This window comes from Carcharhinus amblyrhynchos, chromosome 5 (assembly GCF_965287045.1).
Source record: "Carcharhinus amblyrhynchos chromosome 5, sCarAmb.v2.hapA, whole genome shotgun sequence".
NCBI classification, from domain to species: domain Eukaryota; kingdom Metazoa; phylum Chordata; class Chondrichthyes; order Carcharhiniformes; family Carcharhinidae; genus Carcharhinus; species Carcharhinus amblyrhynchos.
Window position 1 is genome coordinate 22,021,316 of NC_137328.1, and position 26,435 is coordinate 22,047,750.

General features: G+C 40.6%; 1 protein-coding gene across 6 annotated transcripts in view; it reads right to left on the bottom strand.

Annotated features, from left to right (window-relative positions):
* The window catches only part of LOC145342916 (nuclear factor 1 B-type-like), a 309,688-nt gene that overhangs the window by 83,125 nt on the left and 200,128 nt on the right, over window positions 1-26,435 (bottom strand). For all 6 annotated transcript variants that reach the window (XM_080188530.1, XM_080188531.1, XM_080188528.1 and 3 more), the window contains 3 exons: window positions 22,324-22,392; window positions 8,120-8,234; window positions 6,368-6,483 (listed from right to left, as the gene is read on the bottom strand). In XM_080188530.1, coding sequence (XP_080044656.1) covers window positions 6,368-6,483; window positions 8,120-8,234; window positions 22,324-22,392 — 300 coding nt within the window. The remainder of the gene's footprint in view (window positions 1-6,367; window positions 6,484-8,119; window positions 8,235-22,323; window positions 22,393-26,435) is intronic.

A 26,435-nucleotide genomic window follows, 5' to 3' on the forward strand; every position in this document is an offset into this window, starting at 1 on the left:
TTAAATTAAGGGGTGGTAATTATAGGACGGATGTCAGAGGTAGGTTCTTTACTCAGAGGGTAGTAAGGGTGTGGAATGCTCTGCCTGCAGCAGTTGTGGACTCGCCAACTTTAAGGGCATTCAAATGGTCGGTGGATAGGCATATGGATAACATTGGAATAGTTTAGGTTAGAGGGTCATTAGATTGGTTCCACTGGTCGGCGCAACATCGAGGGCCAAAGGGCCTGTACTGCGCTGTAATGTTCTATGTTCTAAAAATGTTGCTATTGATGATTTTAAAATGTAATTATCCAATTGGAATATATTTAAGTTCAATCATATTTATTATTGTCATAAGTAGGCAATGAAGTTACTCTGAAAATCCCCTAGATGCCACACTCCGGCGCCTGTTTGGGCACACCGAGGGAGAATTTAGCATGGTCAATGCACCTAAGCAGCAAGTCATGCAGACCGTGGGAGGAAACCAGAGCATCTGGAGGAAACCCACGCAAACATGGGGAGAATGTGCAGAGTCCGCTTAGACAGTGACCCAAGCTGGGAACAGACCACTCAGTAATTACGATAGGCCACGGCAAAAGTACAGAACTTAAAGGATTAACAGCATGAAATACCTGACAACTGCATTTCCATTTATTGTTATTACTCTGTTTATTCAATTACAGGATGTGGGCATCGCTGGCTGGACAAATATTTACTGCTCATCCTTAGTCACCCTTCAGAAGGTGATGATGAGCTGCCTTCTTGAAGAGCTGCGGGTCCCGAGGTGCAGCTACACTCCCAGCACTGTTAGGGAGGGGAAATTGAAAATGGCAGCCTGGTTTTCACTGGACTTCCTGGGAGAATATTCTTTAATTTTACTAGATTTATACATTCTCTCATTAAACTCTGGCTAAATGGAATCTGTACCTATTTCAATGTGTAGTGTAGTTCACACAGGAACCCGATTGTGAGGAAATGAATTGTACATAGATACACGCTTGAATTAGTTTCCAAGTAAAAAGCTGCCTAGAAGAACCCCTTCAAGTGCTTTAATAAAATGCAAGCCTTTAAAAAAAACAAAAGAAAAAACCCCATCAATTACTTTGTTTCTGCACCTGGATGTCATCTTAAAGCTCTGAATGTATTGTCAATTAAATTATTAACCACCTGTTAAATAGATATACAATCTTATTAGCCCAGACAAGCAAGAACATTCACCTGAACACCTGCAAACTCTTTGCAGCCAAATGTGACAACATACTAATATACATTTAAAATAGCGTTGAAGAAAATAAAAAGGGGTTCCAAAAATAAGTAACACAAAGGCAGACATTATGCATTCTGAGTCTGTAACAGGCTCAGCAAAATATACTGGGTTGGATTTTGTGGTTAGCAGTCAAATAACAGACCTTGCAGTTGACTGTGAACAAAACTGTTCACAAAGATCTAGTGATCTCTATGCCACGGGCTTCTCCTTCCCTGTCACCACAAAGTGGCGGCACAGAGACACGATGGTTAGCACTGCTGCCTCACAGCGCCAGGGACCCAGATTCAATACCCGGCTTGGCTCACAGTCTCTTTGGAGTTCACACATTCTCCCTGTGTATGTGTGGGTTTCCTCTGGGTGCTCTGGATTCCTCACACAGCCTGAAAGACATGCTCATTAGGTGCATTGACCCAAACAGGTGCCAAAGTGTGGCAACTAGGGGAACTTCACAGTAACTTCATTGCAATGTTAATGTAAGCCTTATTTGTTACTAAGAAATAAATTTTAAGTGAGGGCCCTCTCACAGCTGTACTGTGATCAAGCAGCCAATCATATCTAAGTATTCTCACAGACAGCAAATCAGGAAGTAAACATCAGCAAATCCGTTCACCTTTAATGTTTAGGCTTTACAGGTAAAAGGAAAATGATTCGGGCATTTACATAAGGAATTAATGTTGAAGCTAAAATATTCTAAACAAATTAAAATATATGTTAATGACATATGGACATTTGTTGTATAAGTGAAAAAAATTGACCTTCAATAATTACAAAATTATTTTATTCAGGGTCAGTGTCGCTGTTTAGTAAAATTCTAAACTTAACACATTATTTAAAAACCCAGCTATATGCCGTTAAACATGATGTAACTTTTCCAAGGTTTGCTTTACAGAGAGACTAAAGACAGATTTCCGTGCAGCTGGCCTGACTCTGAGACCTCTAAAAATGCAAAACTACTGCCCCAAATTCCAACAGGCGCCATTTTGCCTGTGGTTAAACGGCCTTTACAAACAACTGGGACAAAGTCTCCGAGGTCAGAGGTGGGCCTTTTAATCAGCCTGGCTCAGTGCTCATCCAGCCCTGGGGCAGCCTATTTTTTGTTTCCAGGGCTGGCAGGGTTAACTCCAGCCCCCAACCTCACCGGAGTGAAAACTGGATGCAACACAGCCTTTGTAACCGAGGCAGATCTGCCCAACTTGGGCTACCTGTCTCAGTAGCAAAAACCCAGCCCTAAGAAAACGTAAGAGCGGAAGTTCATGTTAGTGCAATGATTTCTAATTGATCTGGGGGGGAGAGGGGGGCACAACTGCGCACCGTCTGGAGAAGTGTAGAATCACTGACAAGCACATATACAGACTCCAGAATTTGCTATCATTTTCAGAGGAATAATGGTGACAAACACTGACATTTTAGCTGTCATTAATATTGCAAAATCGTGGGCATGTGCACTCCAAACAAAACAATAGCTAATTGCACAATTTTATCTCAGTTTACTTGAAACGCCATAAAATGTGTTTCAATAGTAGGACTGCCAAATCCTCAAAGTGAGCAAAAAGAATCCAATTAACAAATTGTTTTTACTAACCAGTTCCTCAAGAACACATAGGCAACGAATAAGCTATTGGGCTAACTTTATTCTTGTGCCCAGTATGTGCTCCATATGTAGGTTGGATATGGGCAACATTTACCAGCACATTAAAATTATTGCCTAGTATCCCATGTCTGAAAGGTCATAAGTAAAATTTTAGCAAAATCTGGTTACATCGTTTAAGGAGTCATGGCACTGGAACGGCCTTTACTAATATTACAAATAATATCCTATCTGACTGTAACTCTGATGAACTCTCCCTCAGCTTTTTGGACCTGCCAGTACCAAATAATAAAAGCACACATTTAACATAGTTGACCACACCATGCTCCTGCAACACTCCAAACTTTCCACCTTTGAGTGGAAATCGTTTGGTTGCATTACTAACACGATACTTCATTTAGCCAGGTGTCAAGTTGTGTTTGACAATGTTCTTGAAGGATTTTGTGACATTTAATTTTGCTAAAGATGCAATATGATGCAATGGAAAAGCCTGTTGCTCTGAAGCATATGTCATAACACTAAGTATTTCAGTTATTGCTGTCTTTTTTATAACATCACAATGAAATTCCATTTCAACCAAAGAAAATATTATTCATAATCACCTCAAAAGGTAGGAGTCAAAGACAATGGTTGATACTTAGGGTGAGATTCTCCCATTTTGAGGCTAAAGGAGTGATTCTCTGGACTCCTGGCAGCATGTTTCTTGCAGAGAGAGTTCGCCATGATCTTCTGGTCAATGGGATTTCCCATCTGCTGTAAATAGGAGTTCCCATTGACTGCACCCCACACTGCCAGGAAAATTCCACTGGCGTAAACAGTCAGAAAGTTCTGGCCTAAACATAGAGTGTTTCCTGCTGTGAAAGCCGATGAGGACCACATCAAATGTTTTGGCCCCAAACTCATTAATTATGCACTCGCGTGGTTTACTCCATATTCCGTGGCAGTGCAGGCTAGGGTGGTGCATAGTACACCGTCATGTCTGCATGCCATACTGAAAAGGTGACCAAGTATGGAAGGAAAAAGGCGACCCTCATGAAAATGAACATAGATTTCGGAGAGATTCTGAGGTTTGAAGTTGGACCCCCTCCAGGGCACCAAATCTGGAAGGTCCACCTATAGATCGTAGAAGCCTACAGTGCAGAAGGAGGCCCATCAGTTCTGCACCAAACACGATTCCACACAAGCCCTATCCCCACAACCCCATGCATTTACCATAGCTAGTCCCCCTGGCACTAAGGGGCAATTTAGCATGGCCAATTCACCTCATCCGCATATCTTTGGACTGTGGGGGGAAACCAGAGCACCCAGAGAAAAGCCATGCAGACACAGGGAGAATGTGCAAACTCCACACAGACAGTGACCCAAGCCAGCAATCAAACCCGAGTCCTTGGCGTTGTGAGGCAGCAGTGCTAACTACTGTGCCACCATGTCACCCCTACTGCCCCCATCCACTGCTGCAGTACTCCAGGGTTGAGGCTACCTCAATCTTAAACTCCAGAGGCAGCCCTAGGTATTATTCAGGTGAGTCCCGACATCTGCACAACATGTTGTTTCAAGAGTTTCACGCGGGTGTATTTTCCCACCACCAGCAAGGAGAATCTGGAATGTGGGGTCAGGCCTTCACCTGCATCCTATTAACGGGATGGAAACGAGATTCATACAACCTTTGATGGGTTTTCTGACTAGCCATGGCAGGCACTAACAGAAGATCCAGCTGTATATTCATGCCAATGTGTACAGATTTCTGGACTTCCTGTCATATAGTCCTGCCATCAAACCCTCTTGCTCCCTCTAGGGAGTATTCCATCCTTGGAGGAAGTCTCTGCTCATCCAGTATTGGATTTCAAACAAATGGTCTAACAATTTAGAGAGAGCAGAGAGTAGGCCGAGATGGAGCTGGGTGTCATCAGTATACATTTCAATATCTGTTTTATATGATGCGGCTGGGGGGGAGAACGGACATCGGCAGGTTATCATTGGAGGAGGATGATGTGGTCAATCCTGTCAAACGCCACACAATCACCTGAAGCCAGAAATGAACCCAGTCCCTGCCACTGTGCCATCAGGAAAGATAGACATGGATTTGGGAAGCAACAACACATTCACGAATTTTTGAGAGAAAAGGGAGGTTGGGGATGGGATGGTAATTCTTACGGATAGAGGTGTCAAGTCAAGAGTTGAGATTTTGAGGAGGCAGTGATAAGGGCAGATTTGAAGGGCGGGGCTGGTGTGGAATTGTACCTTTAGATAACTGTTAATAAGATTAACTTCTGTGGAAATAGAGTCAAGGGAGCAGGATCCAAATTTCATGGGCAAGGTGAAGAGGGCAGGAACAAAAATAGCAAAAAAACTCAAGGAAGACACAATTTCTGGGATGGGGAGAGGGGTTCTTTAAGCAGACTTGGTCTGATGGGTTAGACGAAGATGCAAAAGCATTTGAGGCCGCTGATTGCATAGTTCCAATCTCAGTGATAAAGATACTCATGAGGCTCTCATACTTTGTGTTGGAGGTGCAAGTGGAAGAGACAGGGAGATGGACAGCTCATAGTGCTTTCTCTTTTCCAAAGGAGAGAAAAATCCATTTTGAAGGCAGAGATAACACATACTGGCAGGTTGTTACCCAATGCCTATTGCATTTTACTGACAATAAATGCAAGAAATCATACCAACAATTTCATAAAATGCAATAATAATCTAATCCAACTTGTTCACAATGTACAACATATCTTCCATTAGGTTTGCATTACAAAATGGTTCTTTGATTTGCTATGGGAACTCGGTAAAATACACTGTATGAATTTTCAGGGTTAGAATTGGTGACAGGTGGCCCTGAAATTTAGCGCTGCCAGCTGCCAGAACTTTTCTGTCCCACCCGTCACGGGAATCATGCAAAGTTCCATTGATCTCGGGTAGGATTTTCTGACCTTGGGACAAGTGTGGCCAGAAAATCCCTACCGTAGTGTGGGATTTTCAGTTGGCAATGTGGGCAGCCTGAAACACACGCAGGCCCAATGTGGCAGCCTAGACTGGCAAAGCTGGGGCTGTGCTTCAACCTGCAAGGTAAATCCCCGTCCACTACCCATCAGGGCTACAGCTGCCAACGCTGGCAATGCCATGGAAGAGTCACATCTCCAAGATCATGGGCAGGTAGCTGTGGCCATTTTAAATGTAAAAAAACCTTACCTGGCCTTCTCTCTCTCTCTCTCCATCTTGAGATCAGTCAGTGAGTGGGCTGTGAGTGTTAGGCAAACTCCCACTGGCCTTCGAGCCTTGGCAGCCATTGTCCCTATTTGTTCAGCAAACCCACACCGTGACTCTTAATTGGCCATACCTTCAAAAATAACAGTGGGGGGGTATGTCTGGGATATAAAGAGATGGGTGAAGACCCAGAACTGGTCGCCATGTCGAGTCTGACATCTAAATGAAAGTTTGGCCCATTATGTTTCATCTCATTCAATATCATGTACTTGTGGAGATACCTTAGTAATTAGCATTACATATTAAACTTTATCAAGCTCACTCCAAGAACTAACCTTGATCTCTTTCATGCCATGTCCGGCTGACACTGGTTGGTGAGCTGGGAGAAGGGTAGAACTCTGTTGGACTGGTGTCTATGCTGTCATCAATGGGGATCGTCTTAGGCCGTTTGCTAGCAAATAAATCCAAAGATTAAATAAAAGCTTGTAGCTAAGCTAATCAGTCATCCAAGATTTATTATAGTGCATTTTCCAAAATGTATGTTTGACCAAAACCATATTCTCAACAAAATAACAGTTACTGCATATTGCCATAAAGGCAATGGGAATTCTACTGAGATGTCACAACATTATAAAGGTTGACATCTTGTACATTTACTGGTGTGTTTCTCTATCATTGTTTGCTTCTATATTTTATGTTCTTGAACATCTAGTTCAAGACATTCTGTAGACAAATATTTTGTAGAATTGCTCCTGTTGTGACCCCTCTGAAGTTTCTGTTCAGTGACAATTAGCTGTTCCCGTTCATAATGTCACTGTAGCAGAACTTCACAATGTGACAACAGCAGTTCCATTCAATTCACAATTCACAATTTTCAAGTATAAATCAGCGACGAATAACATAGAGACATTCCTGATGTCCAGCAGACATCACTCCCTTAAAAGGACTTAATATTGTCACAATGTAATTCCCACGCACATCTAACACTGATTTGCAAAACAAAAAACTCAGCAATAGATGCTCATATTATCCTGAGGACTCTATCATTAAACAGAAGTGCACAATGTGACAAAAAAATTGAGTCTTTCAATTGGCTTTTCTTACTAAAAGGGATTCATACAGTTTAAATAATCAAACCCACATCTCTCCCAGATTAAGCTCACAGCTGGTTTGCAGGTTTAGTAGGGTTTAAATACATTCCAGTATATCAAACGTTCCACAATATCAAATATTCTATTTGAAGTATTTAAGTTTATTTATTCATGTCACCAGTAGGCTTACATTAACACTGCAATCAAATTACTGTGAAAATCCTCTAGTCGCCACATCGTGGCACCTGTTCGGGTACACTGAGGGAGAATTTAGCGTGGCCAATTCATCTTTCAGACTGTGGGAGGAAACCGGAGCTCCCGGAGGAAACCCACACAGATATGGAAAGGACATGCAGACTCTGCATAAACAGTGACCCAAGCCAGGAATCGACCAAGGTCCCTGGCACTATGAGGCAGCAGTAGTAACCAATGTGCCACCATGTCACCCAGAACAGGTTTAGTTGCGGTTAAAAATTAAATTGTGATTTATTTCTTTCCAAATGACATGACCCTTCTTATAACTCAGTTTGCAATGTCTACATTTTTGCCTCTTGACGCATGAATCCTCAATTGTGCAATTTGGCTTTTACAACATAGATTAAGTTTAAAAATCACTTTTATTTCACAGAAATGAAATAATCCGGTGGCATATCTGAAACTCTATCCCTTGTGTCACGATTTGCATACAATATTGTACACTCCACATATATTCTGATGTCATTCTGCTGGCTCAGGAACTGCATCTCGTCAGGATGAAAACCCAGATTGTTGGATCTTCTCTGAGCTCCAAACTGCAAATTTGCAGTTTGATAAAGGAATAACTCATTTCAAGTCGGAGATGGCTGTCTTTTACCAACAGTATTACATGGGTCGGAAGAGTACTGTGTGGCTTACGTTATGCTTTCATGAATTATTGCTAGATGATAGGAAAAAGATCAATATACAAAGTGTCGGCTTTATCTTAAGGAACTACTTTATGAAAATGAAAGCAATTACCTGCCCGGTGGAGAGGACAATGACCTCTGGAGCCCAGAGTTTATGTCATGGTAAAATGGTTGGCTTTGAATCTCTGCAAGATTGTAACTAATCCCACTTCCTTGGGTTATCGCCACTGAAAGGCAAAAACAATTGTGAATTTCCATCACAATTTACATTTTATGTATATGTTAGTTCTTAAGATGATAAAAATGTTTAGAATACAATAGTCCATTGAAGGAAAGCTATTAAAGTACAATTATTGAATTCTGATGACTTAAACAGTGCAATTTAATCATTAAAACCATCAAATCATAGAATCCTTACAGCGCAGAAGGCGGCCATTTGGCCCATTGAGTCTGCACCAACTACAATCCCATCCGGGCTCTATCCCCATTGCCCCACCTATTTACCCTGCTAATCTCCTTGTCACTGAGGGAGAGTTTAGCATGGTCAATCAATGTAACTCACATATCTTTGGACTGTGGGAGGAAACAGGAGCACCCAGAGGAAACCCATGCAGAACACAGGGAGAACGTGAAGACTCCACACAATCCCCTGAGACCTGAATTCAATTTGGGCTTCTGGCGCTGTGAGGCAGCAGCGCTAAACACTATAATAATTTATAAATATTTCTAGACAATTTGCAAAAAAAAGTCTGTTCATAGGAACATAGGAACAGGAGTAGGCTATTCAGCCCGCTCTGGCATTTAATGGATCATAGCGCATCATCCACTTCAATGCCTTTTTCCCCTACACAATCCCCATATCCCTCTATATCATCCACATGTAGAAATCTGTCAATCTCAGACTTAAACATACTCAATAGGTAAAATTTTCCAGCCGTGCTTGCCCCAAGTCTGGAAAATCTCACCCAAGGCCAACAAACGTTTTCATGGTCCATGTCCCGCCCACTCCGATTCCAGTGGTAGGCAAGACAAGAAAATTACACCCAATGACTGAGTTTCCACAACTCTCTGAGGTAGAAAATTCCAAATATTCACACCGTCCGAGTAAAATTATTTCTTCAATCTCGATCTTAAGTGGCTCCCCCCTTGTTTTGAAATTGTGCTCCTGATTCTAGACTCCCCAACTAAGAGAAACATCTTACCCATATCTACCCTGTCTATTCCTTTATGTATTGAAGTTTCAATGAGATCACCTCTCATTCTTTGAAACTTTAAGGAATGCAGGCCCAACTTCCCCAGTCTCTCTTGATAAGACAGTCACGCCATCCTGGGGACAAGTTTGGTGAACCTTTGTTGCACTCCCTTTGAGCAATAATATCCTTCCTTAGTTATGGAGACTAAAATTGCACACAATATTGGCATGGATGGCTAGGTCTCTTTGTACATCTACACTTTCTAATCTTTCACCATTTAAGAAATATCCTGCACATCTGTTCCTTCCATCAAAGTGGATAATCTCACCTTTTTCCACATTACATTCCATCTGCCATGTTTTTTGCCCACTCACTAAATCTCTCCAAATCCCTTTGAAGCCCGCTTTCATCTTCCTCACAACTTTTCCACCCAGCTTTGTGTCATCCGCAAACTTGGAAAAATTTACATCTGGTCCCCACACCCAAATCATTGTGAACAGCTGGGGCCCAAGTACCAATTCTTGTGGTACTTCATTCGCCTGCCCATGTGAGCTCTCCTGGAGCTGGTTGAAGTGTGCACGGAACATAGTCAGTCAATTCTTATTTACACTAGCAATCTGGGTCCGAGGATCTCAATGCATCACTTTTTATAACAGTAAACATACATTTATTGGGAAGTGAAATGGAATTCTGAAAGATATAACATTTCTGTAGGTCGTAAGTCATACATATCAAAAGAATATGAAAGATGTTGTGGTTTATTCCCTTCTCTGCTGCCCAATGATCTTGGGTTTGGTTGTAAATTCAAAGGAGATCGACTGAACCTGACCATTCCGGAAATGTATAATAATCTTTCACATAAAATCACTTTTAATGGTAATAATATTCAATCTATAATAGAAGGAATATAAGACACCTGAACTTCAAAAATGAGTACAAACTGCACTTTATAATTAGCATTATACATTCTTGGAAACAAAATGAGTCTGTATATGCAATGACTGCACCCTAATTAACTCAAATACTGGAGCATTATGATATTTGATGTTAAATTGAATGGGCCAGTTAAATTGGGAACAAGTTGGCAGATAGAATGGCAGAAAAGCAACAGTAAATTTCTCAACAGGCGATGTTCAATATCGGATCTAGAATGGAAGCCCTACAGTGCAGAAGAAGGCCATTTGGCCCATTGAGTCTGTACTGGCTACAATCCCACCCAAGCCCTATTCCCGTAATTCCACATACTTAGTTTGCTAATCCCCTTGACGCTAGGGTCAACTTTGGTTGGCCAGTCAACTTAACCCACACATCTTTGGACTGTGGGAAGAAACCGGAGTATCTGGAGGAAACCCACACAGACTTGGGGAGAATGTGAAAACTCCACACTGACAGTGACCCGAGGCCAGAACTGAACCTGTGTCCCTGGCGCTGTGAGGCAGCAGTGTTAACCACTGTGCCACGTGCTGCCCTAGATCTAGACATCTTCCCACAAGAGGGTACCACAAAAACTGAGGTTTCTGGATGAGCAAAGGATGGGAAATTAAAATGAGATTTTATAAAAGAGACTTTTGACAAATGTACAATAGTTGTGCAAAGAAAATTAAATGGCATAAATAAAGAGGAAAAGCAAAAATGATTCAAAGTGTTGAAAATTGGTCAAAATCCAGGAGCTCTCTCTACCAGCATGGTGGGTGTACCTATGCCAAATGGACTGCAGCGGTTCAAGAAGACAGTTCACGACCATTTTCTCAGCAGCAGTGATGGATGGCCCATAAATGCACATTCACATCCCAGAAACAAAAAAGTCTGACAATGATATTAAATAAAGTAAGATATTCAAATACATTTGAAAAACAAATAATAATTCAAGAAAAGGTTGGGCCTTTTGAAGTTAAAAAGCCTCCAATAAAGTCAGAGTGAGGATCAGGATCATCATGGCAGAAAAGCGAGCCATTTGGTCCATCAAGTCCATACTAGCTCCCTGTAGAGCAATCCCATCAGTCCCAGAACTTTGCAAACTTATTTTTCTCAATTAGCCATCCAATTCCCTTTTGAAATTAATGATTGTCTCCATTTCTACCACATTTGTTCCAGGTCATTACCACTTGCTGCGCAAAAACATTCTTCTTCACATCCTTTCCTGCATTTCTTAACCAAAACCTTAAATTTGTATCCCTTAGTCCTTGTACCATCAATGAATGGGAGCAGCCTTCCTCTGCCTAGCTTTTCCAAACTGTATACTTTAATTGGACATCCACTTAATAGAACATATAGAACAGAGAATAGTACAGCACAGTACAGGCCCTTCGGCCCTTGATGTTGTGCCGAGCTTTGGCCGAAACCAAGATCAAGCCATCCCACTCCCTATCATTCTGGTGTCAATCTTTGCTCCATAAAAAATAATATCAGTTTCTTCAACATAACCTTGTAGCTCAATTTCCTCATCATGAGAACCATTCTGGTCAATTTCTTCTGTATTCTGAGAAGGATTCATGACCCTCCTAAAGGGAAGTGTCCAGAACTAGATGCAATAACCTCCCTGTGGCCTAATAAAATTTTGTTCAGTATAACTTCTGTGTTTTTGTATGCAACATCTCTGCTTATGAGGCCCAAGATCCCATATACATTGCTAAATATCTCTCAATATGTCCTGCCACCATCTGTGCACATGGTTTCCTTGGACCCTTCTGGCCCCTGCACACTCTTTAGAACTGCACCAGGAAGTATATGTTGCCTCATTCTAGACCTCCTTGCAAAATGCATCACATTGCACTTTTCTCTATTAAATTTCATTTCACGGGATGAAGGAACAATGCACATATCTGATGAGCAATTTGCCTAGTTTTCAGGTACAGAAGAGTGTGGGGGGAGCTGGGGGGAAGCAATAAGAAAGAGATGATATTAAGTGGAATCAATATAGGCAAAGAAATAGTACTTAAGATTTTGTTCAAAGTAGGAAAGGCAATGGCCTCTAATTACATATTTCCTTGAAACCCAAATGAATCAGCAGATATTCTGACAACAATGCTTAGATCACAATTATATCTGGAATTGTAGCAGAGGACTGCAAGGTTGACACGATAGCACCTCTGCTCTAAAATGGATAAATTGATCAAATATTTAACTATAAGTTTGTCAGCCAAACACTGGTATTGGATATGCTTCCGGACACTATAATAAATGATTAAAATGATATTTGCTTAGAAATTGTTTGGTTAATGAATGAAGGGAATGTGAATCAGAAGTTGGATAATAGATAGAAAACAGAGAGAAATTGTTCTGTACTGAAATGATTAATAATGAAAGCATTGTACTTCATAATGGGCAGGACTTACCAGCTGTTCCCGTGAGTGGGATAGTCCACTCCTGATTCCCTGGTGGTAGGTGGGTATGAATATTGGAAAACCCCGTTGACAGTGGCAGGACCAGAAGATGGCAGGCTGCCTTTATTAAACATGAGATGCAGTGGATGAGTGGGGGAGGGAGGACAAAAATCTTGCCCAATACATATAACTGAACTGCACTTGGGTGTGGAGGCAAAATATTACATCAAAAATTGCACACGGCACATTAACAGACTATGATTAACTGTACAAAACTTCATCCGCAACCGCATCAGGATATCGGGAAGTCAGTAACTTGGGCAGCTAAATGTCAGATGAAATTTAATGCAGAGGATGGCATGAAGCCAATGAGATGCTATGAGAAGCCAAAGGATGTGAGGGGCCAGAACAGTATGAAGCTTAACTTCAATGGGAATTCAGCCTGAAAGAAGGTCAGCATTGATGTATAGTTGGATATGAGTATTCTTCTATAATTAACATTTGTATACTGTGTATTTGACTGTTAAGAGAGTTTAGTGCTAGTGGGAGTTCAGGCTGTCACAATGTATTTTAAGTTAGAGTTGGAAATAGCACTGCATGTGATCTGTGTGGAGTGGGATATGTGGACCACCAAGGATCCTCAGTGTGTCCAGAGGCAGCACATTTGGAATATGTGTTACAAAACGGAATCTCTGCAGAGAATGTTGGAACTGTAATTTGCCACCCACCAACACCATCAGGGTGAATGAGATATTTCTGGAACATACTCTCCAGAATCTACTCATCCAAGAGGCAGCGACGAATATTTTTGGACAGGGATACTGTATAAGAAATGAATGGACAACCGTCTACAGGGGCAACAAAGGACTCACAAATACATGGGACATCTCGGGTTCCTCAGGCTGTTCCAAAAGGTGCTCAATGTGAGGCACATGAAAGTTGGACAGAAAGTAAATCTCAAAGAAGTAGTTAGCCCTTAGCAACATTACGCCACTATGGAACAGTGAGATACTCATGGAGTGAGAGGCAGTTAAACGACAATAAAGTAGAATTTGTTATGCTGGAGGAGTCTGTAGGCTTGGAAAACATAGTCCTTTTCCATGGTAATGGGAAGATATGTACATTTATAATGAGAAGTTGCAGAAGCAGGTGGAAGAAGATATGTAAAGGAAGTTGTCCAAAAACTCAAAAATACATTTGAGTTTTTGCAGAGTAAGTTTACAGATTAAAAAGGGAAATAACTTATATTTGTAGAGCACTAGTGACATCCTAAAACACTTCACAATCAATTAAGTATTTTGGAACTATAGTCACTGTGGCAATGTAAAGAAATTGCAATAGCAATGGGATAGATGAGTAGATAATCTGTTTTAGTCATGCTGTTTGAGAGAGGAATGTCAGCCAAGATACTAGCAGAATGCTCCTTCTCTTCTTCAGAAGATGGCTGGGATGGAATATTTTGAGTAGTGCCTTTATTTAATGTTTTGTTGCAAAGGTGGGTAAGTTGCACAGTAAGAAATTGGTGTATTTTTATCTGTACAAAACACTGATCCATGAGTTAATTATCCCAACAACCCACTCCACTTCTTACTCTGCCTTCTATACAAGTTCTGGAGATGCAGCACTTGCCCTTCATCTCCTCATTTCCCACTATCCAGAGCCTCAAACACTCCTTGCAGTGGAAAAGTCGTTCATTTAACTTAGCATATTCGATGCTCGAGGTACAGTGTCCTCTACATTGAGGGGACCAAATGCAGAATGAGTGATTGTTTTCATCCAATCTGTAAATGTGATCACAAACATCGAATCAATTGCCATTTTAATTTTCCATCGCACTCCTATTCTGACCTAATACTTGTCACTACTGAAGCTCAACAGGAGCTCATTTTCCAATTAAACACTTTACAACCTTACAAATCTAGCACTGGCTACAAAATTTCAGATCATTATTTGAATAACTGCTCCCACTTTTTCCCCAACAGCCGACACCGGTAATTTGCAGATTACAGTCCTCTGGTCCAATCTGTTGCTTCTTTATTCATCTTATTAACACTATTTTTTGTCTTAGAACAATCACCCTTTTGTAATCTAATCACTTCTTCCTCCAATTCCATCAATGACCTTCTTTCTTTCCCTACCACTGTCTCATGTACCACCCCTACTGCCTTTCCCTGCCTCTGCACTCTGCTTAAAACCTGCTACACCTCGAACTTCTCCCAGTTTTGATCTCTGTTTCTCTCTCCGCAGGTGCTGCCTAACCTGCTGAGTATTTCCAGAATGTTCTCATTCACAGAATCCCTACAGTACAGAAGAAGGCCATATGGCTCATCGAGCCTACACTGATAATAATTCCATCCAGGCCCTACCCCTGTAACCCCACATATTTATCTTGCTAATCCCCTGACAACTGAGCATGTTGTCAGACAACATCAATCTCATCCGCACATCCTTGGAGTGGGGAGGAAACCAGAGCATCTGGAGGAAACCCATGCAGACACAGGGAGAATGTGCGAACTCCACACATACAGTCATGCAAGGCCGGAATCGAACCTGGGTCCCGACACTGTGAGGCAGCAGTGTTAACCACTGTGCCACCATGCCACCCTCGTTATTTCAGATTTCCAGCATCCCCAGTATTTTGTTTTTGTTACTTTTATTGTCTGCCTTGATTTGATATCAGTTTTCGTACAATATTATCTACTTCTACTTGTTTATCCCTTGATTATTTACCCCTAATTAGTTACAGCAAATGGGATCCTGAGTGGGTGTTGAGCAAAGAAGAAATATTCAACCTATAGAAATTATTAATTGAGCTACTTTTAGAATATTGTAATCAACGATGTACATCCTACTTTGTGATGTAAAGTCACTGGAAAAACATGACACAGACATGAGAGGTTTCAATTACAAACAGCAAGAAGACGAAAATGAAGCTGTTTTCACTGGAGTAGTGAAGGTTAAGAGTGGTGTTCAATGAAGTAGATTGGTAAAATTATTTCTGCTGTTAGCTGGTAATTAGTGGGTATGTTATTAAGTACATGACCAAAAAATAAATTGAGAAGTTGGGAGAAATACTCTTCCACTAAGCACATAGGTTCTGTCACTGAGCTCCTGACTTAACTACAACTCTAATCCAAACATGGACAAAGACCTGAATTCAAGTGGGAAGGGTGGAATGACTGGCCCTAACATCAAGGTAGTTGGCTGAGTGTGGCAACAAGTTTTGAACATCAAAGTCAATGGGAATCAGTGAGGAAACTGTTTGGAGTCATGTCCAGCACAAAAGAAGATGGATGTCGTTGTTTGAGATCCATCAGTTCAGTTCCAGCACATTGCTACAGGAGTTTCTCAGGGTACTGCCCTTGGTTCAACCACCTTCAGATACTTCCATCGTAAGGTCAGAAGTGGAGATGTTCCCTGATGATTGCACAATTTTCAATAACTCCTTAGACGCTGGAGCAGTCTAAGCCAATATGTAGCAAGACCTGGACAACATTTATTGCTGATAAGCAACAAGTGACATTTTTACCACACAAGTGTCAGGAAATGATCATGTCCAACAAGAGGGAATGTAATAATCTCCCCTTGATATTCAATGACATTACTGTTGCTGACTCCCCCGCTCTCAACCTCCTGGGGATTACCACTGACCAAAAACTGAACTGGATCAGCCATATAAATATAATGACTATAAAAGAAAGTCACAGGCTGTGAATTATGAGACAAGCACTCACTTCCTGACTCTGTACAGTCTGTCCACCATCTACAAGACATGAATCAGGACTGTGATGGAATACATCCCACTTTCCTGGATGACCATAGCTCCAACAACGCTGAAGAAGCTCAGCACCATTCAGGACAAAGCTTTACTGGCACCCAATCCATCAATATACAGCCACACCCTCCACCACAGTGGCAGCAGCATGTACTATATAAACGATGCACTGCAGCAACTCACTGGGAACCCTTCACTGTGTTGGGCTCAGAAACCTGTTACTCCCTTCCCAACAGCACTCTTGGCGTACCTGCACCAGGTAGGCAGCAGCAATTCATGAAGATGGCTCAGAACCACATTCTCAAAACAGTTAGGGATGGACAACAAATGCTGGCCTTTCCAGCAATGCCTACATCCAATGAAAGAATCAAACAATACATTAAATTCCTATCAATACTGTTGTAGATTCACAATTACTTTTGACAGTAAGATAGATTAATACAGAACAAAGGAAACAATTAGAAGAGTTTAGGAAAAGGCAGAACTAGGTAGATAACTCCTTCAGAACTGGCACAATGATTCACTGCAAGGCCATGCAGCCAAGAGGAAACATTGCCATCTTCCTTTCAGTTCCATTCTCCCTACGCGCAGATTTCATTCAACAAAAATCACTGATCCCAACATGCCTCTCCCGAATAAAATCACATCATATTTTCATTCTCATCCACCTGAACCCATCTCTCTTCCCACGGCCCACTGTGCTCTCTTCATTCATCTTATTTGACCTTGCCTCACAGTTTCAAATCCAACTGCCCTAACAGGTCGTATTATAATTAAACTCTTGCATCCCATTTTCCCTTACACATGCACACACCCCACCTTATCTCTCCTCTTACACTTTCCATCCTGCCTCTCCTCATGCATGTCCCATTCTCCCCCTACCACATTCAAACATCTACCACCTACACTGTAAACTTCTCTTTCCTGGCACAAGAGCTCACACTTAGAGGCGAGTTGGTAAAATTTAAAAAGAGCAGCAGGAAAGACAAAACTTGAAAGTCTCAGCTCATATAATAATAATCCATTCAACTCACCAAATAATGAAATCAAACTTTCGAAATATGCTTTCTCATCCATTTATCCACTGACCCAGACACCCTCAATGAACCTGTGATTTCCAGGCTGGCATATGTGGCTGAGTCAATGCTTAAGATGTTCATTGGCTATGTTCAATACATACGATCAATAGTCCAATCTGCATTAAAAACCAGCCCATCAGAAAGTAATAGGTGTTTACTGAGACTAAATCAATTTGTCAATTTCACCCTGGGCTGTGTGTGTTTACCTGGCCATGATGGACCTTACCCAGTGAGTTTGTCACTGTTAGTTGCTGTGCGACTTTCCGAACCATTTGGCTGACGGTTACTGCCTGATCCATTGAGAAAAATGACATCATTTCCAAGTCTAAGACACTTTGGCAGCCAGACACTTAGCAGGCCCCATCACTTTAAACTGGCTCAGCCTCTTGGCTCACAGACTGACTGGCTAGAGGAGAACGTTCCCAAGTTTCTGTCCGTCACACAACATTTGGCCAATTAATCCTTAGTGCTCTCACCTTCTGAAGCTCAAATTCTCCCAAGGTATTTAAATCAGAAAAGGGTTAACAGTGTGAGCATTGGTCCTTCAGAAAGGTGCCTGGGGAAGTGATAATGGAAAGTAATGCTGTGATGAATGAATTAAACAGGTATTTTGCATCTGTGTTCATAATAGAAAACACAAGTAACATCCCAGTTAAATGCAAATTATTTGGTCTGCAGGCTGATAAGTCTGTGCTCTAGAAGGACTTCATCCTAAGATCTTGAAAAAAGTAGCTAATGATTTAGTTGATGTATTGGCTTTAATTTTCCAAAATTCCCTAGATTCAGGAAAGGTTCCATTAGATTGGAAGATAACAGGTGCAGCTCCTTTATTCAAAAATAGAGGGAGACAGAAAGCAGGCTAACTGGCCTCTTGTTTTCTAATATCTGTCATAGGAAAAATGTTAGAGAGCATTATGAAAAATGATATAGTAGGGCACTTGGAAAAATTCAAAGCAATCAGGCAGAGTCAACATGGTTTTGTGAAAGGGAAATTGTGTTTAGCCAACTTATTGGAGTTCTTCAAAGGAGTCACATATGCTGTGGATAAAGGGGAATTGGTTGATGTACTGTACTTAGGTTTTCAGAAGGCATTTGATAAGATGCCACATCAAAATTTACTGCATAAAGTCAAAGCTCATGGTGTAGTTTGTAACATATTGGCATGGATTGAAGATTGGTTAGCTAACAGGAAACATGGCATAAGTGGCTTTTGTCTCATTGGCAGGTGTGCCACAGGGATCAGTGCTGGCTCAGCTTTTTATAATTTATATAAATGACTGGGATGAAGGGATTGAGGGTATGGTTCCTAAATTTACTGATGACATAGATAGGTAGGAAGGTAAATTGTAAAGAGGATGAGACAATAATATGGTGGTATTATCACTGGACTAGTAATCCAGAGACTCAAGATAATGCTCTGGAGACCTGGGTTTGAATCCCACCATGGAAATTTGAATTCAATAAAAATCTGGAATTAAAAGTCTAATGATGACCATGAAACCACAGTTAATTATTATGAAAAACTAACGTCCTTTAGGGAAGGAAATCTGACATTCTTACTCGGTCTGGCCTACATGTGATTCTAGACTGTCAGCAATGTGACTGATTCTTAAATGCACCTCGAAGGACAATTAGGGCTGGCTCAACCAGCGATGTCCACTCCCCAGGAAGGAATGAAACAAAGTAAGGAGGCTACAAAGGGACATAAATAGTTTTAAGTCTAAGTTTAATTATTAGTGTCACAAGTAGGCTTACATTAACACTGCAATGAAGTTACTGTGAAAATCTCCTAGTTGCCACACTCCTACGCCTGTTTGGATACACCGAGGGAGAATTTAGCACGGCCAATGCATCTAACCAGCACGTCATTCTGCCTGTGGGAGGAAACCAGAGCACCCGGAGTAAACCCTTGCAGACATGGGGAGGACGTGCAGACACCAAGCTGGGAATCTAACCTGTGTCCCTAGCGCTATGAGACAACAGTGCTAACCATTGTGTCAAAATGCCATCTCAGGTGAAAAGACTGGGCTAAAATCTGGCAAATTAAGCTTGCTGGTCCTCTAATCGCAAATTCCCTCTTTCCAATGCTCTTTGTTCCTCCAAACACAGCTTCACTTTTTCCCACTTTCTCTTCAGTCGCTTATGTTCTTACTACTGGGGTGTGCCAAGATGTCAAAGGGTACGGGGAGAGTGCTGGATTGAGATAGAGGACCAACCATAATCATGTTGAATGGCAGAGCAGGCTTAAAGGGCTGAATGGTCTAATCTTGCTCCTACTTTCTATGTTTCTATCATGCAATGCCCCTCCCACTTGCTTAGCCTCATTGCTGTGAGCAGCCCGTTTACTAGAAAGCACAGTACATTCCAGATTTCTGCATGTGAACACACTTGTACTCCTTAAAGGGAAAATTTTGTACAAAAACGTCTGGGGTCGGAATCTAATTATGTCAAGTCTCTGAATGTGAGGTTTTCTAAGATTGTTATGTTTTGAACCATCTCTTTAAGCAATGGGAATAATGAAGAGTTACATGATTTACTACATGGTCTGCCCAACAACAAGCTTGTGTGGCTTAGTTACTATGATGTCTAGGGATCCAGGTTGAGACTTACTGGAAGCAAGGTGCAAAATATTCACACTTAAAAACAAAGGCAAGTGCATCCCAGCTGATAATGGACAGGATTTAGGTCTCAGAGTTTCTGGACAGAAAGAAAGAGGGAGGGTAGTCTCCCTAAAGGCTGCAACTTGTGCAGTAAGCTCTGTGTTGAAGATAATGCATCCTATGGCAAGCTAAAGACTCAGGAAGATTTGGCCAGGCAAGAATGGGAGGAGAAATCACCAGAGTGGGCCACACTGCTCATAATTGATTGGAAATTCTACAAAACATCTTTCAACATTCTATCAACGTTATGACTTGGCAGGGAGATGTGAATTGATTGGAAGCATGAGTGATGGTAGACTGTGGGGAGTGCACTGCAATGTATGTGGCATGGCGTTATCAGTCACATTAAAACATTGAGTTTAGCCAAAGTTGCTTTCAGTTTTTTTTGTTAAAGTCTTATAACTTGAAATTTGATAGTACAATTTCTTTGTTACAACTTTGATGCGTACAAGATTAAATGAAGAAAGTCATGCGACCAGTGTTAAAGTCCGCCTCACAGCATGTCTGGGTGATGGAGCTATTAAAGGTTAAAGGAAGACCTAAGTTGTTTTACTAGGAAGAAGGTGCAAGGTATTCTTGCAGTCAGTGACAAAAGTAGCTTTGTCATAACAATGGATGGATTGTGAGTCTGCAAAGTTCCAGAAAGGAGCTAGGAATCTCAGGTTTTGAATAATTGTCCTTTGAACTATCCATGATGAAACAGTATTGGCCTTTGAAGGATAGTTAATCAGCATTTCTACCTGGATACAAGGCCTTTATGATTCATGTTGCCGTGGAAATGGACTTTGAGAGAGGAAAGATTTCCAAGGTATCCCTGAAAACTCACAGGCAGTTCGCCTTCCATGAGTCTGGAGGGGAAAGAGAGAGCAGTTAGAGGCTGAAAGTCTTTTTGATCCAAATTTGGGTGGAAGCTCACACTCAGACTGTAAAGATCAAATTTGTGAGGAGCTATAACAAGATTGGAAGATTCACGTAGCTTACAGTCGAGGAAGGATTTCCAAAAATACTCTCACTGTGAAGAACAGTCCTGGATTCAAAGTATTCAGGCTAGGAAAGGAACACAATCAGAAATAAAGCTTTTGGAACCAAGAATCATTTTATACTGTTTCTGGGAAAATTGAATGCCCACTTAGATGGCTAATTAAAGTAATACAATAGTGATTTTTTTGGTTGAGCTTTAAATTCTATTCTGTGGTTTAAAAGAAAAGTTGCTTTAAAAAAAGTGTTCCATCAATAGCAATTTTATTTGTTACAGCAAATATTTTAAAACATGAAATCCTGTCATGTCATCTGTTGAGCTATTAACTCAAAATTTGAGCCTTTTTTATCTGTCTCTATGGAAATCCTAACACCTTTGAGTCAGTCAATGAAAATTCAAATATCTTTTTCAAAAGTTACCATTTTCTCAGGGGATCAGAACATCTTGTTGAGTTAGGCTTCGTTTATTAGAGTATTTATGACTGCAAGTTCCTTTTCGTTCTGGTGTGCCAATACAAGAAGTAATTAGCAGTGTTACAGCTTTAATTAATTTTGAAGGGTATCTTTTTTTAAATCTTTCCTTGTGCTACTTAATTAGCAAATGCAAGTAACCTACTATCGGCTGATGTCCCTGTCCTTCAGTTTCATCTTCCTGTGACACTGTGAGCTAGAATTTTGTTTGCAGTGAGTTGGATGAATTGTTTAAAAGAAAGACAATTCACCATGCAACAGTACCATTGGATGATGTGGATAAAATGTACTGGAGACTAATTCAGACTTCAACAAGATTATTTCTCAAAGTAGGCTCATAGTCAAAATGTACGAAAGAGAGCTGCATTTTGGAACATCTTTTGTTTTATATTGTAATAATTATATCTGCTGATTTATTCTTGTGTATAATTTTACAGCTAACAACAAAAATGAATATGTAACAACTTGTGTTACAATGTCTGGCACCATGAAATTCTTTTCTACTGATTTTGCGATAAGAAATATGTTTTCTATATTATTCCCAATGCGAATCCAAACTACACTGTTTGCATTTCTACTTCTGTCAAACAAGTTTCAGTTCATAAACAATGGATTTGCCTCTGAAATAATCCACCATTTCTACCTGCTAACAGGTTTTCAATCTCAATTTCAGATGAAACGTGTGATAAATACAGTCGAGCACATTACAAAACATAAACACTAATCTGCACTACTTGAATCAGTTTGCACCTGGCAATTACTAGGAGAGAGTTTCAGCTCTTTATATAATGGGTAATTGGTTTTCTAAGATGAAACCTAACTCTAAGTAATACTTACTTCGTGAGACTCGCACAAGCTCTCCAATGCTGAAGACTCCTGATTTTACAAAGCTGTCCTCTAGGTAGGCTAAAAGAGAAGGGAAAATAATTATTTTGGGTGCCTTATTATTCAGTCAAACTACTTCACCTCTTGAAAGGTTTTGAGCAGGATATCCATTCTTTTCAATAAACACTGACAGGAAAAGGTCACTCTGTAAATAATTGACTCAGATTAGGAGAGCAATCACCTTGTGACCAAATAATGATAGTTCTCCACAGCTCTGGACTCCCAACCTGAACAGTAGAGTTCAAGCATTCCATTCTTCAGCTTCCCCTGATGGTGTGCTTCTTGGTCAACAGACTCAGAGCAGGAAGACAGATTCTTTCATCAATGGTATCTTTGCACATCATAGCTGGCAAACTAATGAATGCAATGCTTGTGGAATGTTCAACAACTGGGCGTCTTGGTCATTCCAAACTAGAGTAGAACAGGAATGGGATGGTAACAATATACTAAACAGACTGGAAAATTAAAGGATGAGTTGAGATTCTATTTCATAGAAGATGTTGTGTTCGTCTTACTTCTGTGACATCAGTGTACCTCCAGGTAAGTATTTTTTAAATCGCAGTTTCTGCACCTCTCACAGCTTCAGTGTTTTCTGAGCTCATAACCTCAACTGTTACCAGATTGACTGGAGATTTCCTTTTATTGCTATTTCAATAGCTTAAATGAATCACAGAACAGAATCATAGAATCTCTACAGTGCAAAAGGAGGCCATTCAGCCCATCAAATCTGTACTGACCACCCAGGCCATATCTCCAAAACCCCATGCATTTACCCTAGCTAGTCCTCCTGACGCTCAGGGGCAATTTAGCATGGCCAATCTACCTAAACCACACATCTTTGGACTATGGGAAGAAACTGGAGCACCCGGAGGAAACCCACACAGACACGGGGAGTATGTGTAAACTCGACACAGACAGTGACCTGAGGCTGAAACACAGGCCCCTGACATTGTGAGGCAGCAGTGCTAATCACTGTGTCGCCCCAAATGGGGTCTGTTTATTTTAACTCTGGATTGTTTTACAATTCTGCATTGTTAGAAGGAATGTCATGTGTTTTTGGACAGTTTTTATTTTCCTTTCCAGTGTTTTCAAGGTCTTATTTTCTGTTTGGCTGCCATTAAAGTTTAGTTTTAGAAGGGACAGACATCTCTCTCTCTCCCTGGTTTTGGAAACTCTGCTGGTTAGCTAAAGCAAGGTCTTGCCTTTTTGAAGGGAGGAAATCTGTTGTTGGTGGCTTACTTAGAGTACTTGGTGCCTTGGGAAGCTGTTCTGACTTCAATCTACTCTGAGTCTATCCAGAGAACTGCAGACTTCATCTAAATGTCTCAAGTCCAGTATCACATGAGCATTAGTTTTTTGCTGTGTTAAACCTGTGATAAGAGCTTTTTGCCTATGGATTGGTTTGATTTTAACATGTTAGATATATTCATTAAGGGTTATACATTATAATGGTTGTTTTGTTTCTTGTTCGTAATTGAAAATTTTCTTACTATACATGTTAACTATATTTTTAAATAACCTTTGTTTGAAAAAAGCTCTCTAGTGGGTCATTTGCATCATACCTGAAGTGAAACATATCATGCTTATCCCAGCCCAATTCAAGATGCAAAATGTATGATCCAGGGAGGCTCCATAGCACACTTTGGAGTTTCTGACCTGAACTATAACACTATGGTTTGCAAACTGCAAAAAGGGAAAAAAGCAGACAATGAAATTGGCTCGATGAATGATGGTAAATGAAGAATGACATTGTGTAACTGTGCATTCAGAGAAGGATATAATTTTTAATTCCAGGAGCAGCTTATTTTATAACTAATTCTCTTGAACTACTGTTGGTACAACATGAGCTAATCCTGTCACTGCAAAAACATTATGAAACACAGAATAAAGTCAAAGCGTAGCAGCTTAATTATAAAAGCATAGCAAGTTCTATTTCTTTAACAATACTTTGTTTACATTCTTGTGTGTAATGCTCTGTTATGTATACATTATTGTCATCTTAAGTAAATAGTAATGCATAGGGTTAGTATTACAAGTAGTGCTGCCCAGAAGGGCTACCATGTTGAAAGAGGTCCTGGATAATGCCAGAAATTGCAAAGAAGGTAGAACTGGGGTATCCATCATCCACTAATGTATACTGAAAGGTCCACCAAAATTTGAAGGGTCACTTTATTAGCATACTCTTGTTCTGGCTATGAGCAGAACTCCTAAGTTCAACAGGAAAAGTACACTGGGTGAGTGGGCAGAGCTTTGAAGAAAACCTCATTCTGCAAGCTGTAAAATCCTGCAGGAACTGCAGATGATAGAGGGAGGATAGATAAATGCTGCATTTGGCCGAATCAGAAGATCCACTAATGGGAGTACTCTGGGTTAGGGTGTGAGAGCAGGACATAGCACCCTCAGGGACTCAGGAGCTGTTAGTGCAAATGTTTCATAGATGATTCTCCGCTGCTCCAACAAACTGATTCCTGTTGTAGCTTACAAGACTACAACTGATCCAAGATAACAGCTTGAATACATTAGATTTGCTGGTGAAATTGGGCATAATTATTTTACTGTTGTGCTACAACAATGACCTTGAAATAAAAAATAATAAAGAAAAACAGATTTTAATAAATACGTAGGAAGGTAATGTATACAGTTTGCTCTCTTTGTCGATGAAAAGGCAGAATTTGCATTGTTTATTTATACAGTCTGATAACCCACTCCAAAGTATTTCAGCCTTGACTGCGCTGCCACCAGCTCCTCTGTCAATATTTTGGAATAATTTTTATCTACATCTTCTTTTCCAGGTTATCTTCCATTTCCACATGTTCCATTTCTCAGGTTCAGATTCTTCATCATTTCTTATGCTTTCCATCTTAAAACACAATGTCCAAGCCCTCTAAATATTAGAAACATGTTCTATTATTCTGATCTGTTGTAATAGTGCTTATTCGTAATCCATATATGAAGTTTGTTGTTTCAACTTTAAACAAACCACTTCATTCATCCCGCTGCCTTGCTCTTTTGAGCAAGTAAGAGGGAGAGAACCTCCCAGTTAAAGACAGAGCTGAAAGATGCAGACATTTGGCTCACAAGCAGCCAGATATCTGAAGTAATGGTGACCTTAGTGCTGCTGGCAAAGCAGTGATGTTACGTTGGCTGTGTATCTGTGAGATTGTGAAGAAGCTCTAATGTGTGTGGCAATTCAAGGCAAAGGAATACTGAAAGAAGAGATTGAAATCCTGGAAGTGGATCACTGGTGAATCTGAGGCATCTGAAAGAAAACATTGGTTGGGAGAAGACTCAAAGGCATGTTTTTATGAGAGCGGAGTTTGGAAACACTCGTGAGGCCTTTTGGCTCACAGTGAGATAAATAACTTGGGGGCATTTGAAGAAAAATTTACAGAAGTTGTACTTCTGTCTCTTGGTTTCAGTGAGGAGTGCGTCTGACCACACTTGGCTGGTTGGTTTACAGAATGTGCACTTACCAAGAGCATTAGGACTGAAGATATTTTGTAACCTGTGTTGCCCTTATAATCTGTGTACGTCTGAGAAGACGCAGGAAATAACAATGAACTAGCTGGCACACCCTGCCACAGCATTCCTTATTGTGTTTGAGCTCATTGTAACTCTGTCAAAGTCAACTAACTAACTAGTGCAGTCAATATCGTGCCTGAGTTATTGTTCAGCTTTCAGCATACTCTAAATACCTGGACTGCCCTCTCTTCTTGTGTTTCAAGGAAAAGAACATCGACCACTGCACCAAAACTAAAGCAATAAAGATTCCTCTCTCTGATTAATTCACATCTGTCTCAGGGTGATAGTTTGGAATCATTGTTTTGAAGCTAGTTCTAAGTTGGAGTTCAAAACCCACATTTATTTTTATTCTCCTCAATTCTGTATAAGTATCTCCTTCAAGCATGCTTAACAAGACTTGTACAATGCTCTAAAAACATGGTTTTTAACCAATTTCCATGAACAATATTGAGATCTACATATACATAAAATGTCTGCAACAACTTTTTTCTACTTACATGTGTTCTTCTATTCACATTTATATATATTTACATGTTTATATA